At 33.8% G+C, this 17,268-nt stretch overlaps 1 protein-coding gene across 2 annotated transcripts in view; it reads left to right on the forward strand.

Moving 5' to 3' along the window:
• Nucleotides 1–16,320, forward strand: part of SELENOF (selenoprotein F) — a 38,171-nt gene extending 21,851 nt beyond the window's left edge. For both annotated transcript variants that reach the window (XM_030866129.2, XM_060303208.1), the window contains 3 exons: nucleotides 4,361–4,424; nucleotides 12,909–12,958; nucleotides 15,447–16,320. In XM_030866129.2, the coding sequence (XP_030721989.1) occupies nucleotides 4,361–4,424; nucleotides 12,909–12,958; nucleotides 15,447–15,578 (246 nt within the window). In that variant the 3' untranslated portion in view covers nucleotides 15,579–16,320. The remainder of the gene's footprint in view (nucleotides 1–4,360; nucleotides 4,425–12,908; nucleotides 12,959–15,446) is intronic.
• Nucleotides 16,321–17,268: the final 948 nt, after the last annotated feature.

Genomic DNA, 17,268 nt, shown 5'->3' on the forward strand with positions numbered 1-17,268 from the left:
GGTTTACAGATTTGTTGTGATGGTGATGGTATGATGGTGGCAGTAAAAGTTAACAAATACAACACTTTTAAAAAATTCTTTAGAAAATTTATGTAACTCACATGTGTTGCCTTCGTTTGGTGTTATAAATTAACTTATCTAGGAATCTATCTGGTAGAAAACAGCATAGACCAATTTTTTTGTCTTGCTGTTAATCTGATCCATTTTATAGCAACATAGTTAGACTTACAGCAAAGTTATCACCACAAAGTAAAGGTTTTGGCCTTTTTCTATATGGGAAAACCTCATTATAAGCCTTACTAAAATTTTATAACAAGAGATTGGTCAGGTGGTAAAAAATCATTATATTCCAAAAGTAAATTATAAGGGAAATCTTTCAACAATGAAGGGAGTACATTGTCCCAAAGTATTAGGAAAATATATGAATTGTACAGAATTTAAAATTAAGATAGGTATAAATAATAATCTTGCTAATGCTTAAAATATATTTTTTAATTGCAAAAAATTAGCTAACTACAAAGCTGAAATTTATTTTAAGAATAATAAATTTAAAATCACTTATTTTTAAATGAGAGGGAAATTAGCATATTCAAAAATCCTGTTACAAATAAGGTAAATTAGTTATAGAGCTGAAGTAGTTAGATATTTCTAGTTCCCACCCAGAGGACACTATGAGAACGTTTAGGAAAACTAGCAGTAATGAGTAATATGGAAATAGATGTGAATTCCCAAGGGGCAAATTCAGTTTTGTGCATCATTTTCATATTTTTCTAAAGGTGTCCGTATATTCCCATTATTATGTTCCAATACCATAAAGGTATTCCAATATTTCCAATGGAAATAATTCCATTTCCATAAATTATTTGGGCTAATATAATATGATCCTAATGGAATAGTGCCTAGAGTTAGATTGTCTATACAAATAAGGCTTCTCTAATGCATATAGAAAAGAGCCCTACCAACTTGGTATCAAAAATATAACCTTGGGCTTCCCTGGTGGCCCAGTGGTTGAGAGTCCGCCTGCCGATGCATGGGACACGGGTTTGTGCCCCGGTCCGGGAAGATCCCACATGCCACGGAGCGGCTGGGTCCGTGAGCCATGGCCGCTGAACTTGTGTATCCGGAGCGTGTGCTCCGCAACGGGAGAGGCCACAACAGTGAGAGGCCTGCGTACCGCCAAAAAAAAAAAAATATATATATATATATATATATATATATATATATATATATATATAAGCTTGCTATATAAAAGTTATATAACTTGTTCTTTGATTTTTCTTCTATTGTTACTTTTCCGCAAATGTTTGAAGGTCAGCATTTTTGTATGATGTTACTTTAAAAAGTAAAAATGCTAAAGGTGAAATTCAAGGAAATTTCAAGTTTTAACCTTTTTTAATCCTTTCATACTTCATGCCCTTGATAAATTCTAAGTAGCATATATTTTCTTGTGTATGAATGTATGTGTTGCCAAAGATGCTTATGATTACTTTATAAGACATTGAAAATTTACCACAATTTGTAGTTAATTTACCATATTTATTCACCATGAAAAACAAATGTTTTCCTATGAACACTAGAGATCATAAATAAAATGCCAAACTAGCATCACAAATTAATGCTTTTAGAATTTGATTTTAATAATGTTAGGCAGCTTTGAGTTACATTTTCTTTTTGTTTACCCTAGACTGGAACTAAGCATAATCTACAAAGTATGTGAAAGGAACTTGAAATATTTTTAAAGTTACACGATGAAAAAAGAGTCATTTAATTCCGTTAAGTGAACAGTTCTGTCCATTCAGCACACACATATTGAACAACAGCTTTGTGTCCAGTTCTGGGGGGAATTATAAGACATTTCCTGTCCACAGTCAAGTTATAGGATATTTATAGTACATTATGATAAGAGCAGAATTCTGTGGAAGTTTCCTAGGAAAGTCCCTAACAGAGAGTAGGAGGTCAACAAAAATTTTCCTTGAGAAGCTCACATCTGAGCTGCCTATTCATTAAAGAATAGGTTTCTAATATTTTTAATTAATCAGTTCGTGTTTTGTGGTGCAGAGAATGGGTTACAAGTGTGCTAGGATACTGAATCCTTCAGTCCTTAGGACAACCAAATGGAGACTGGGGTGAGCAAGGGCCCCAGGCTAGTCATCTCCAGTTATAAGCAGCCACTTCCTTTTACCCCAGTGCTCCAATTATTACTGTTTTCAGTGTGTCATGATATGAAGAATTTTGGGAAACAGTGGTGTAGAGAAATGCCATCGTACTTCCAGGTAATGGAATCTCCACTTAGAGTTTCCAAGGGATCATAAACTTGGAAATAAAAGATAAATCTAATAACCAAATTTTAATATGGCCTTATATTTTTTATTTTTTTAATTCTGGTAAAATATACATAAAATTAAATATTTTAACTGTTTTTGAGTGTTCAATTCAGTGACATTAAGTACATTCACATTGTTGTCCAACCTTCATCACCATCTATCTCCAGAACTTTTTCATCTTCCCAAGCTGAAACACAGTTATTAAACAGTAACTCCCCACTCCTCACCCCCCAATGCCTGACAACCATCATTCTACTTTCTGTCTCTGAATTTGACTGCTCGAAGTACCTCAATAAGTGGAATCAAAAAGTATTTACCCTTTTGTGGCTGCCTTATTTCTCAGCATAATGTTTTCAAGGGTCATCCTTGTTATAGCATGTGTCATAATTTCCTTCCTTTTTAAGGTTGAATAATACTATTCCATTGTATGTATATACCACATTTTGTTTAGCCATTCATCTGTCAATAGACATTTGGGTTGCTTCCACCTTTTGGCTATTGGGAATAATAATTGGTATACGAATAACTATTCCAGTCCCTGCCTTCAGTTCTTTGGGGCATATACCTAGAAGTGGAATTGCTGGATCATATAATTCTATTATTAATTTTTTAAGGAACCACCATTCTGTTTTCCACAGCGGCTGCACCGCTTTACATTCCCAACAGCAGTGCACAAGGATTCAATTTTCTGTACATCCTTGCCAACCTCTTGTTGTTTTCTGTTTTTTTTGATAATAGCCTCTAGTGAGTGTGAAGTAGTATGTCATTGTGGTTTTGATTTAATTTCCCTAATGATTAGAAATGTGAAACATCTTTTTATGAGCTCATTGGTAATATGGCCTTATACTTTTAAAGATTTGGCGGGGGAGGGGGGATGTCTAACCAAGATAAACCAAATCTTATTTAAAAATCTTAGAGATCATCAGAGTTCTTAATCTGAAATCCATCAGTGGTTTCAGAGTCCATGAGTAGCCTGAATTAAAGCAAATTCCATTAGACTCTCAGTATCTGTGCCCCTCAAAAACTTAAGAAATTTATTGACCTACCCACAATCACCAAAATGTTTTTTAAAAGTCATTATTTGGAGAGGAGTTAGAATTAAGTGATTTTTAAATTTCTATTTTGTGCTTTTCTGTGTTTTCCAAAGTATCTAAAATAAACATGCATAGTGCATGTGATTTTTTGTGTTATTTTAGAACTTGGAAAGTAAAATCCATCTTTAGCTCTTGGACCTACAAGTTAAAAAAAGTCTAAAAGCTAAGAAGAAATAAAATGGATATAGTATGTTCTTATGATTGCCTGCCTTCTCAGAGTCACAGCATTCCCAAGTCACTACCAGAAGAATGAGCAAGGCTCCTACCTCCACCAAAAAAGTGATGTTTACTACTGAATCTGTTTCAGCTAAATTCATTGCAATAAAATAATTGCGTTTGAGTTTTTTATAATGAGCTTTTACTATAAAGAGAACATGCAGGTTCTATAGCTAGAGAAGCAGTGTTTACCATTTCAGCTGAATTTCATTAAGGGAAATATTTGCATTTATGTTCTATTTTATAATGAGATTTTACTGGCTTTTCTGTAATATCTTTACATAGTACTCTAATTACTTTTTAAAGGTATTGGGTTTTTGTATTGTTTAATTTTAAAACATTGATCACTTAATTTTAAAAGCAACCAAAAAGAATTCTCATTATTTATGTTGAATAGATGGATACATACCTGGGTTCAGCTTAGCATCCTAAAAAAACTGTGGGAAGTCTTTAAAATTTTATGAAGAACTTCCTAGGACAGCTTACCTATTCAAGTTCATCATCAAGTCTCCATATCTTCTTCAATCTTTTTGGCTAAGTTTGAGAATATTCCATGTAGGGCTTGAACTCAACTATTTAATACCCTCAGGCCTCCATTTTCTCTTCTGACATTTGCTTGATCTATATATCTGCTTAACTGTAATGTTTGTGCTATGAAATTTTATTTCATAACTACATTTTTTAAATTTTAACCAGTTTTTTAAACTCCTGTTTTTCCTTTTGCAGCTGTATGCAGGAGCTATTCTTGAAGTCTGTGGATGAAAATTGGGGAGGTTCCCTCAAGTCCAAGGTATATAAAATCAACTCTAGTAAAATTTCAGTTAATAATTTAAAATCAACATTTCACAAAAATAATTTCATTAAATACTCCCAAGAATAAGAATATTTAAGGTTATACTTTCTCAACAGTATATGAATTTTCTCTACATTTGTCTTCATGGGAGTGGAATTTTATAATAATTGTTGAATACTAAGTTACTTGACTCTAAGCAAGCATAAAATATGAAATTTAGATTTAAATACAGCACATGATGAGGTGATTATTTTCTTAAAAGAAGAGACTTTCCTAAGTACAAATTTTATGAGAGCCTTTCTTTTACCAAGTGGAAGTGTAATCCTTCTAAATAATATTTTTAATGTAAACTGATTTATATAACACTCCTAAGGAACAATTGCATTAAGTGAGAGTAGACATGTACAAAATAACCATCAAGAAGAAAATTAATTACCATAGAACTTGAGGTGTAGAAGAGAGGAGGTCATACAGGTGTATCTTCACAGGAATTAAAGATAAATTATATGAAAGGATAATTGTGAAAGTGTATTCTTTTGGTTGACAACAAACAGTAATGGAGCTCTGTATCTCCAAAAAGACTTGGACTAAAGCTTTTCTATTCCATCCTTGCATGTCAGCTGAAAATCAGTTTTATGAAGGTAATGAACTTGTTTTTTTGTTTTTTGGGGTTTGTTTGTTTTTTTTAACTAAAATACGTAAGTGCTCTATTTATATACCTTATTTTGTTTTTGTTTCTGCTGCTTTTCCATGATTTCTTGCCTTGTTTACTTAATAGCAAGAGAATTTTTTGGATTTAGTATTTTATAAAATTGCCTGTATTAGCACATTCCCTTTATTGCTGACCTAGAATTGTTTATAATAAAATATTGCTCATTTGGCATGGAAATTAATCCTTGGATTGCAACTTGGGGACTTGGGAACATTTTATATGAGACCCAGAGCAGATGCACATCTAATTAAATACATTCTTTGTCAGAATAAGCGCATATTCTGATGTAGCACAGAATATAACATCCACTTTTGCTTAGGGAGAAAATTATTTACTCTGTATGATTTATTTTGCCTAAAACACTTAAACTCAGTATTGTACCAGAGTTGTTTTGGCTTTTTTTATATCAGTTCTCTGAATGATAAAGTGATCACTCTTATTCCTAAAAAGTTTTGGCATCTGCTTTTTAATTATATTCATTATTCATATTTACTGACTTGTCTTATTAATAATCTTTTGTGACTCAGATTTTCACGAGGTCAAGAATAGCTTGCAATTAGCCCTCCTGTTTGTGATATCAGGCTTTCTTATGTCCATGGTAATAATTTCTGCAGTTACTAGTTCAGTCTTTAAAAGATTGAGTGTAGTTTATTAATCCTTAGATTGCAACTTAACTATATATATATTTCTTATGTATAATTAAATTATCAAACTGGTGGGTATTTGTAGTCATACTGTCTTTTCCTTTTGAAACATTGGATTTTAATTCTATGTATAAATATTTAATTAGTACAAGCTTATTTAAATTAAGAAGATTGTTTAATTCCACAGTCTATAACCATATTTAATATAATTATGTATAATACCAGTATTTTCGGAGCCCATGAGAAAATAATACATTTTTTTAAGTTTACTTAATTTAAATTAGACACGTCATAAAACAGAAGAAAAAATTAATGTTAAATTATTCCAGAAGAGAGGAGGATTTAAAATTTGAAATGTCTTATCCACATTAAATAACTCAGGGTTTATGAAAAAAAAAAAGTCCCAGATCATATGCCTTAGCTAATTCCAGGTATACCTCCTAAAATACTTCTGTTTTCCATGTTATGGTTAAGTAGGAAAGTCAGTATGTATAAAAACGTCTCATTGTATATTGGACCTAGTGTTTTATCACTTTTGGTGACATCAAAAGTAATGATGTTAAATAAGTATGTTTTCCTTCTCAAGCATGAGTCTTACCATGATAAGGATATGTCTGTAGTCTGTCTCTATCAAAAAATGTAAATTTTCCATAATTTTGTAGGTCTTGGCAAACTTTTTCTGTAAAAGTCCAAATAGTAAAGATTTTCAGCTTTATAGGCAACAAGGTCTCCATTGCAGTGATTGATCTTTGTTTTTATAGTATGGAAGCAGCCATAGAAAATATTTAAATGAATACATGTGTCTGTGTTCCAATAAAACTTTATTTATAAAATCAGGGAGGCCCAATATGGCCTATGGACCATAGTTTGCCAACCTCTGTATTAGAATCATAAACCTTCGGACACAGAAAGGAATTTTAAAATAATGTAGAACTTGAGAGCAAATAGCTTTTTGCCTCTCGTACCCACTTTGGTTGACTGGTAGTGATGCCTAGGATTATGATGCTACCTTGGAGTTTTGCTGGAAGGAATACTGATTCGTTAGCACTGTCTTCATCAATTTTCTCATTTATAAAATGGATTAATAGGTGGTGTAAAATCGGTTAATATCTACCCTATAGGACTGTTTTGAGGATTAAATGAGATAACATGACTCTCTAGCATTTGAAACTCTTCCCTTCACTTGTGTGAACAGGTCATTTTATTCTCCTTTCCTGGCATCTCATCTACCACCCACACTTCAAATATTGGTGTTAGTCGGGGTCTGTGTTATTTTCTTACTCTCTTGAATGATGTCCCACTCCCTCAGTTTCAACTGCAGTGTTCACCTGATGACTCCCAATCTGTATCTTTAAATTAAATCTTTCCTTTTTTAGATACCATATTTCTGACTGCAAATTGATGTTTCCACTTGCATGGTCTCATAGTATCTTAAACCAATGTACATATAAGTCACCTGGGGATCTTGTTAAAATGCAGAGTGTAATTCTGTAAATTTGGTTTGCATCCTGAGATTCTACATTTCTAACAGTCCTGTAGACTGTGGCCTACATTTTTAGTAGAGAGGCGTTAAACCCAGCATGTTCAAAAACTAAATTAATCCTCTTCTCTGATAAAAGTATACCATCTTCTTCCCTGTTTCCACAAATGGCAGTATCATCAAGCAAAGTATAAGCATGAAACCCGAGAGTCATGATCAATATTTCTTTCACACTTTATGCCCCGTTAGTCACCAAGTTGTCTCTTCCCCCTCCTTAATAAACCTTCATATCTTTGGCCTTCTCTATGATTTTAATCAGCCCCTTAGCATCTTTATCTGGAAGGATTAATTACTTATTATCTGGCCTGCCTGTCTCTTTTCCCTTTTCTTCTATTCTCTCCTACACAACTACCAAAAAAAAAAAAAACCTTTTCCATAAGACAGATTTGATTATGTGACCCTCTTATTTAAAATTACCTGTAGTTCCCCATCACATATAAATGTCAAATTCAGCATCATATACAAGACCTATCATGACCTGGATTCTCTTTTCTAGGTTCACATATCTAGTTTATGTGCAGAACTATTTGCAGTTCTCTGAACTCTGACCTCTAAGTCTTTGCACACACTGCATGTTCTTCCTGACTTATGCCTTTACCCATTTTTGTGACGAACCCCTATTCATTCCAAATTTAGTTCAAGCATTATTTTGGGATTGCCTTTGGACAGAATTTTACACCCTCCCCTTTGTGTTCCATAGCAGTTCCCACATAATATTGTAATGTATTTATTTAATTTACTGGTCTTCTGCCTCTACCAAACTAGGAACTCCATAAAGCTCAGAAGTTTTTAAATTTTTTTTATCACTAATGTATCCCAGATCTTTCTAACACTGCATCTCACATTAAGAGGAATTCAAATATTTATTGAATGAATGAATGGATTTGCTAAATTTATCTAATTCAAAGGTGGCTCCACTTTTGACAAATGGGAAACTGGTGAAAAGCCTGTGTTTATTGGTTATATAGCCTTTATGGATTTATAGTCTTCAAATAGTCCTTTTCTGACTTTATTATTCTGAAAAGTCATAATCTTTTTAGTTTGTCTTGTCTTCATTATTGTACCTCCAGTCTCCCCAAATTCTCTTATTTAAATTGCCATTCTCTGAACGTTTTTAAGTGCTTTTAAATTGTCTTGTTGGGAGGACCCAAATGACTCATGATTTTGCACTCCAGATAGTTTGTAAGTAAATATTCTTGTTTTAGAGATACTCTTCGATACCCAGTAGTTTTCACTGAGCACAATTGAGAATTCAGTTCTGTTGTTTGTTGTTGCTGCTGCTCTTCTCTTTGTATTGTTGTTTCTGGGTATGATATGACATTTTTGTTTATATTCTGATACAAATATACTTATTTCTACTCAAGGGGAAAACATCTAATTATCATTCCATGTAATTTTATATGGCAATTCACAAATCTTAACTGTACCTGCCATAAGCCCTTATTTATTAAATCTTAAAACCAATAGAGTACATTGTATGACTACTTGTAATGTGGCCAAAGGTACATTGTTAGATCTAGCCAAGTGTATTTTGCCTCTATATTTTCACTTGTTTATGATTTTGAAAATAACATAGTTCAAACATTTTTCTTTGACCTCAAGACATATCCTTCCTGTTATCCCTCATCCCCACTTTTCCTCTTTTTGGAATGAGGAAGAGGATAGATTTTTATTTTTTAATACTCTTCATAGTTAACTTTGAAGAGCCTCTGATTTATAAGGAGAGTACCATGACTTTCTAAGCAGTGTATATAGCAAAACTTGGCTCTAAGGTCTCCTAGGCAGCTACACAAATGACATGCTGATAAGATTCTTGAGGACAAAACTGAAACATTCAACGTTACCACTTAATGTTTTCTAATCATTTCTGCATATTTGATCGTTTTGAAGTGTTATTTACAAATTTGCCTTAATAATTGACAAATTAGCATAGGAACATTTTCTTGAAATAGAGTGACTGAATTAAGCCCTTTAGGAATTTCCAAACTGATATCACTTAGTTATTTTTAAAACAGCAGAAAGAAAACTAGTAAAATAAGTTACTCTGAGGTCTTTTTTGCAAGTCTCTTATATGCTCTTATAGCCTCTCCTAGTGCCATGTGTATATAGTAAGTATTCAAATATATTTTAAAAGATTAATTTACTGCCTGTAAAATGTGATTTGCTACCACAGGGTATTTAATAGATACTCCCCTCAGTCAAAATTAGAAGCTTGTGGATTTATACATAGCAGAGAGAAGAGAAAAGAACTGATGAAAATAGTCATTAGTGACTCATCTTAATATTTCTTTTCAATTTAATCACTCATTCCGGCCTGTTAAAAAAATCTTCTGGGGCTTCCCTGGTGGCGCAGTGGTTGAGAATCTGCCTACCAATGCAGGGGACACGGGTTTGAGCCCTGGTCTGGGAAGATCCCACATGCCGCGGAGCAACTAGGCCCGTGAGCCACAATTACTGAGCCTGCACGTCTGGAGCCTGTGCTCCCAACAAGAGAGGCCACGATAGTGAGAGGCCCATGCACTGCAATGAACAGTGGCCCCCACTTGCCGCAACTAGAGAAAGCCCTCGCACAGAAACGAAGACCCAACACAGCCATAAATAAATAAACAAATAAATAAACTTCTGAATGACAGAAAGTTATAGGTTCTGTTATAGATACAAAAAAAAATACTTAAGAATAGTTCTTTTCTCCAGAGAAGTTTCTTATGTAGTAGTGACCACACTGTGTATTAAATTATGCTTTGCACAGATGTGCATATAGCATTTGCCAAAGGAATGGTTATAAAATGCAACAGCATATCATAAGCTCATTTTTGTTTGGGGATTCAGGAGTATTGGACAACTCTTAAAGGATGAAGTTAATAGAGAAGATATTCTAATAAGCCAGAATAATATAATCAGTTTTATTTTGAACTAAATTTAGTAGGGGAAGTTTAGATGGGATATCTGAGTGTCTTCCAAAAAGCCTGCAAAACCTTAAAAAGAAAAAGCATTTACTAATCTTTGTTTAGTTGTCCTAGATGCACATATATAAAGATCTTCATGGTGAAACATGTCTATAGTGCTATTGCTAGTTAATTCTAAGTTTAAAAAATAAGTTCTCAAAAGCATGTGTGCCACTATAAAATCTAATCAGAGGCTGTTGCAAATGATAACAGAACTGGAATTAAGAACTGTCCTCATTTAGGTATCCAAATGAAACATCCCTCTTGTATTTATCTTTTTTAATGTATTCTAAAATATTTTAATTTGGACAGTTAGACGTGATCATTACTAAAAACTTGATCGGGGCTTCCCTGGTGGCGCAGTGGTTGAGAGTCCGCCTGCCGATGCAGGGGACACGGGTTCGTGCCCCGGTCCGGGAAGATCCCACATGCCGCGGATCGGCTGCGCCCGGGAGCCATGGCCGCTGAGCCTGCGCGTCCGGAGCCTGTGCTCCACAACGGGAGAGGCCACAACAGTGAGAGGCCCGCGTACCGCAAAAAAAAAAAAAAAAAAAAACCTTGTTAAAATGTAGATCAACAACAACCTAAAAAGGAAAACATTCATTTAAAACTTCCCCAAACCCTATGCTCCAGATATAACCCCTATTAAAATAATAGTTATTGTTTTGAACTGTTAGGTATATTGTGCTAAGTATTTTATATTTTCTCACTTAATTTTTTTAAAGATTTCATTCAATGCTTCTAGGCTTTTTCCTTTGCAAATATATATTTATGAATAAATATATAAAAACATTAGTGTAAATATATAAAAACAATATATCCATCTTTTCATAACAACCATGAGGAACAAACTGATCTATAAACCTTTATATATGAGTTTACATCTATATCACTAAATACAGATTAATATAATTTTTAAATTATTGGATCCACTTCATAGTGGTCCATGTTAATTTATTTAACCAATAGCCTTTTACACACTTAGATTATTTTCAAATCTCCAGACTTGGTTAGCAGGATCTTATATATCTTTGCATTATAGTGTAATTATTTCCTCATAATAAAGAAGTTCTTAGAAAGAGACTTGCAGCTCTAAAGAGTATGCACGTTTTAAGACTTTTGGTTCATTTTGCTAAATACCTTTCAGGAAGGATGTGTCCATTTATATTTCTCCCACAACTAAGCCCCGGCAAAATCTTCTCTACCCCCCTCTCTAACCTTAAATATTCTTTTTAATTTTTGCCACTCCAAATGAGGTTACCTCATTGTTTTGACAGTTCTTTGATTATTTGTGAGGTTGAACATTTATTTCAAACGTTCAGTGACCATTTGTTTATTTTTATATTACATGTTCCTGTCCTTAGTTCATTTCTCTAGTACCTAGTATTTATTTTTTTCTTATTAGTAGAAGCTCTTTTGCATACTGTGTAAGAGATAATTTTCCCCAGTATGTCATTTTTACTTTTAACTTTGTTTATAGTAATGTTTTGCTGTACTGAGTGTCCATTTTTATATAGGCACATCTATAAAGCATTTTCTTTAGGATCATGCATAAGAGAAGAATTTTATATTCCATATTCCAGGTTGTCTGTGTTAAATGCTGTGGTAGTATTCTGAATCTTTTTTTTTAAACACTTATCACAACTGAAATTATCAGTGATGTGATTGCTTGTTTAGCATCTTTCTTCCTCATCAGACTATAAACTGTATAAGAGCAGGAATTCTGTTTTATATAGCTTTATGTCTGCTATCTGGTATACAATAGATATTCAAAAGTATTTATTGAATAACAGACACACACACACACCCAGATGCACGCACACATAATCTCTCTCTCTCTCTCTTTCTCTCTTCGGTTTGCTAGCTTTACCATATTAAAAAATCCAGGTATTTTTCTCTCTCTAGATTTCCTAATCGAATCGGTTTCTTTGTTTTATCATTCTGGTATAAGTATCACATAGTATATTATTAAACAATTGAACAAATTCTCCCATATTTTACTTTTTCTAAACTGTCCTGTTCTCCAACATTTACTCTTTTATTATTATTTTTTAATTTATTTATTATTGTCTGCATCGGGTCTTCGTTGCTGTGCGCGGGCTTTCTCTAGTTGCGGCGAAAGGGGGCTACTCTTTGTTGTGGGGCATGGGCTTCTCACTGCGGTGGCTTCTCGTTGCAGAGCACGGGCTTCAGTAGTTGTGGCTCACGGGCTCTAGAACGCAGGCTCAGTAGTTGCAGCGCATGGGCTTAGTTGCTCCGCGGCATGTGGGATCTTCCCAGACCAGGGCTCAAACCGCCGTCCCCTGCATTGGCAGGCAGATTCTTAACCACTGCACCATCACGGAAGCCCTCAAACATTTACTTGTATAGCTGAGTTTTACTGTCATTTTGTCAAGCCCTCAAAATCCCATTGTAATTTGGGATTTTTATTAATTTGAAAAAATTAACATCTTAAAATATTTAGTCTTCCCATTGAATAATATGGGATATCTTTCCATTTTATATGTGTTTTAGTTTCCTTGATTTTTCCATATAGGATCTAATTTTTTATTTATTGAGTTTATTTCTACTTTTTGTGTTGACCTTTGTAGCTAGCTTGGATTTGGAAGTAAACAATTTGAATATTTTTTTTCTTTTAAGCTTTCGTCAGGAGTGATAAACCCAGACTATTCAGAGGACTACAAATCAAGGTAACGCAATTTTAATGTGATCCTTTTTTCCAGCATTTTCTTTTTTTAATTGAAAATTATTCAGATATTTTAATTGACTTTATTTTATAGTGCAGTTCTAGGTTTACAGAGAAATTGATTCGAGAGTTCCCATGTACTCCCACCCCCACCTTCCAGTTCCCTTATTAACATCTTGCATTCATGTACATTTGTTACAATTGATGAACCAATATTGATACATTAACTAAATTTCATAGTTTGCATTAGAGCTTATACTTTGTACAGTTCTAGGAGTTTTACCAAATGTCATGTATCCACCATTACAGTATCATACAGAAGTTTCACTGCCCCCAAAATTCCCTGTGCTCCACACCCCACCAAACTCCTGGGAACCACTGATCTTATTACTGTGTCTATAGTTTTGCCTCTTCCAGATTGTCATATAGTTGGAATCATATAGTACGTAGCCTTTTCAGATTTCAGATTTTTAACTTAATACGCGTTTACAGTTCCTTTGTGTCTTTTCTGTAGCTGGATAGCTCATTTCTTTCTAATGCTGAATAATATGAATAGTATTCTGTTATACCATGGTTTGCTTTTCTGTTCATCTGTGGAAGGACATGTTGGTCGCTTCCAGTTTTTAGCAATTATGAGCAACAGTGCTGTATACGTTTTTGTGTAGACAAACGTTTAACTTATTTGGGTAATTACCTAGGAGCATGATTACTGAATCATATAGTAAGAGTGTTGGGCAGTTTCTTACAAAGCTAACCTGTTTTCCAAAGTGCTTATATCACGTTGCATTCCCACTAATAATGAGAGTTATTGCTCCACATTCATCAGCATTCATTATTGTCAGTGTTTTGGATTTTAGCCATTTTAATAAGTGTGTGATGTTATCTCATTGTTGTTTTCATTTGCAGTTCCCTAATTGAGAATCTTTCCACATGCTTGTTTGCCATCTGTATATCTTCTTTGGTGTATCTGAGATCTTTTGCTCACTTTTAAAAATTTTAGTTATGGTTAAAAAAAAACTTAAAAGTAGTTAAGATGGTAAGTTAAATGTTAAGGGTGAAGTTCAGTACTGGTAAGTTAAATGTTATGGGTACAGTTCAGTAGTGTTAAGTATATTCACACTGTTGTGCAACAGATGTAGAATTTTTTTGTCTCGCAAAACTGGAACTCTATACCCATTAAACAGTAATTCCCCCTCCCTCCTGCCTCCAGCCCGTGGCAGCCACCCATCTACTTTATTTCTATGATTTTGACTACTTTAGATACTTCATATGAGCAGAATCGTACAGTATCTGTCCTTTCATGACTGGCTTATTTCACTTTAGCATGATGTCCTCAAGGTTCATCCATGTTGTAGCATGTGACAGGATGCTTTTTCTGCATCTACTGGTATAAGATTTCTTGTTTAGCCTGTTGGTAGTAATAGATTACATTAATTCATTTTCAAATTTTGCACCAGCTTTGCATACTTGGAGTAAATCCAAATGGGCCATGGTATATAATTCTTTATACACTGTTGGATTTGATTTAATATTTTGAACATTTTTGCAACTATGGGCTATGTAGTTTCTAATTTTTGGACTAAAATGAGTTTTTGAATAAAAAATTGAATTTTTAAAAATAATTTATGTAGATAACCTGACCCAAAAGATTTTAGTAGTAATGTTATTGGTTTATTAGCTTAGGGGGCCAATTTCTAAATTCCAGAAATGGGTTGAGAAGATACCAAATGCAAATAATCACATCAGAGCTTGTCTCCATCTCTGAAGTTCACAACTCTAGAAGACCTAGTAAAACTGAAGCATAATTGCTGAGTTTCTCAGCTCCCTTCATCATCACTGCTGCATTTTTAGTTACATGGTCCTTAATTTAGCATTGAAGACTGATCACTTAATGAATGGGATCAGGTTTGTTATCACAGTTACCCAGAGTCAGAATTCCTCAGAGCTCTCTGGTGAAATACTGGAACGCACTAGTAGGTCTGAAGTTTCAGGAATCCAGCCGAATTATAAACTAATTACAACAGAATAAATTTTCTTTGGTTTAAGAAATCTAATGAAAGTCCAATACAGAATTGTCTGATAGTTTGTATGCACAGCCTATTTCAACATGGCTCTTAAGAGCCATTCTCATTCAATATTTTGAACTTGTCTGCCTCCTTCATTAGATTTTCAACTCATTTGAGAGTTGGAGTGTGTCATGTATGCAGTAAATACTTGTTACATTCAAGAATAAGTTTAAATCCCAAGTAAACTGCTTGATACCAACAGGTGTTTCTCTTCAGAAGTAAAATGTGATTTTTGTTTTAATTGTCATTTTTGATGAAATCCCATTACACTGTTTTCTAAAAGACTTCCTTTAAGAGCTGTTGTGATGTTATGTCTAAAAGCTTATTACTATTAAATTTAATTAAGCTGGATTGAATTGATTTGGACTTTGGTTGAAACTGAAAAGGCTCTTTCTAAGCAGAAAATGATATTCTTCTTTTTTGTAGTATGTTCGCGGTTCAGACCCTGTGCTAAAGCTTTTGGACGACAATGGGAATATTGCTGAAGAACTAAGCATCCTCAAATGGAACACAGACAGTGTAGAAGAATTCCTGAGTGAAAAGTTGGAACGCATATAAATCTTGCTTAAATTTTGTCCTATCCTTTTGTTACCTTGTCAAATGAAATGTCACAGCACCTAGAAAATAATTTAGTTTTGCTTTCTTCCATTGATCAGTCTTTTACTGTGAGGCATTAAACATCTAATTAAAAGTTGAAGTGGCAGCACAACCCATGTTATGTAAGGAGTTGGCAAGCTTAACAAAACCCATTTTTTATAAGTTTCCATCCTCCATTTGTTGATAGCACTAACAAAATGCTTTGTAATAGTCTTGTGGTTAATTATGCAAATGATAATTTGTGATAATTGGTCCAGTTTTACGAACAACAGATTTTTTAATTAGGGAGGTTAATAAGGGAGATGATTACTGTGCCTCATGTGCTGTGTGCTTTTTGAAAGTGAAGACAGAAAACTACAAAGCAAATACGATATACCGAGCCTCAACAGATTGCCTGCTTCTCAGATCCTCTCATATTTTTGTATTACCCAGCTTTCCTTTTAATAGAAACGTTATAGCTTATAATGAATGCACTGCATAAAAACTGTATGGCTTCATTCTTGTAAAACAGATTCAAGATCTATGGTAAGAGTGAAACATTCACACAGAGATTCGCATTAATGAAGACTACACAGAAAACCTTTTTGTGGATTTGTGTGGATCTGATATTTAGCAAATTTTTGTGCTTTACATTCTTACAGAAGAGTAAAGTTAAAAATTATCATTTGTAAGACCAGAATATAAATAAAACGTTTCAAAAATCTTTCTGAATTTGAAATCTATTTGTTCTTTCATGTTTAAAAATGACATATTTCTCAGTGCATTTTCTTTTCATATAAGCCTTTTTTTTAAGCTAAAAACACTAAAATATCTACATTGTTTAAAACTTCTAACTTACTGTGGGTAATAGTATTTTGTCTATGATTTTTTAATTTGTCAAAGTGCTTTCATTTGTGAACACATTTTCATTTATATCATGTAAGGAATTTCTCTTAAAATATAGTTTTTTAGGAGCTATTAAAAATGATTTTTCCACTTCCCTGATGGCGCAGTGGTTATGAATCCGCCTGCCAATGCAGGGGACACAGGTTCGATCCCTGGTCCGGGAGGATCCCACATGCCGCAGAGCAACTAAGTCCATTCACCACAACTACTGAGCCTGCACTCTAGAGCCCACGAGCCACAACTACTGAGCCCATGTGCCACAACTATGGAAGCCTGTGCACCTAGAGCCTGTGCTCTGCAACAGGAGTAGCCACCACAATGAGAAGCCCACGTACCGCACCACAATGAAGAGTAGCCCCTGCTCGCCACAACTAGAGAAAGCCTGTACACAGCAATGAAGACCCATCACAACCAAAGATAAATAAATAAATAAAAATAAATTTAAAAAATAAATTTAAAAAAAATGATTTTTCTTTGCTTAACTTTCTGTGTGATGAAAGTGACTTCTTAAAGGGTGGTTCACTAAGAGCAGCATTCATCCAAATGACTTTAGGTCATTTAAACCTTACTAACTTAACAAATTGGTCTAATATCCTATTATGTCAGCTCATTCTTAGGATAAATTCTTATAATCTGGAAACTTTTATTTTGAATTAAACTATCTTAATGAAGGATATTTGAAAGCCTTAAAGACAACTCTACCAGAAAATGTTTGTAGAATATTTAACAAAAGTCCGTTATTAATCTTTACTGGCATTTTATGTCA

This window comes from Globicephala melas, chromosome 1 (assembly GCF_963455315.2).
Source record: "Globicephala melas chromosome 1, mGloMel1.2, whole genome shotgun sequence".
NCBI classification, from domain to species: Eukaryota; Metazoa; Chordata; class Mammalia; order Artiodactyla; family Delphinidae; genus Globicephala; species Globicephala melas.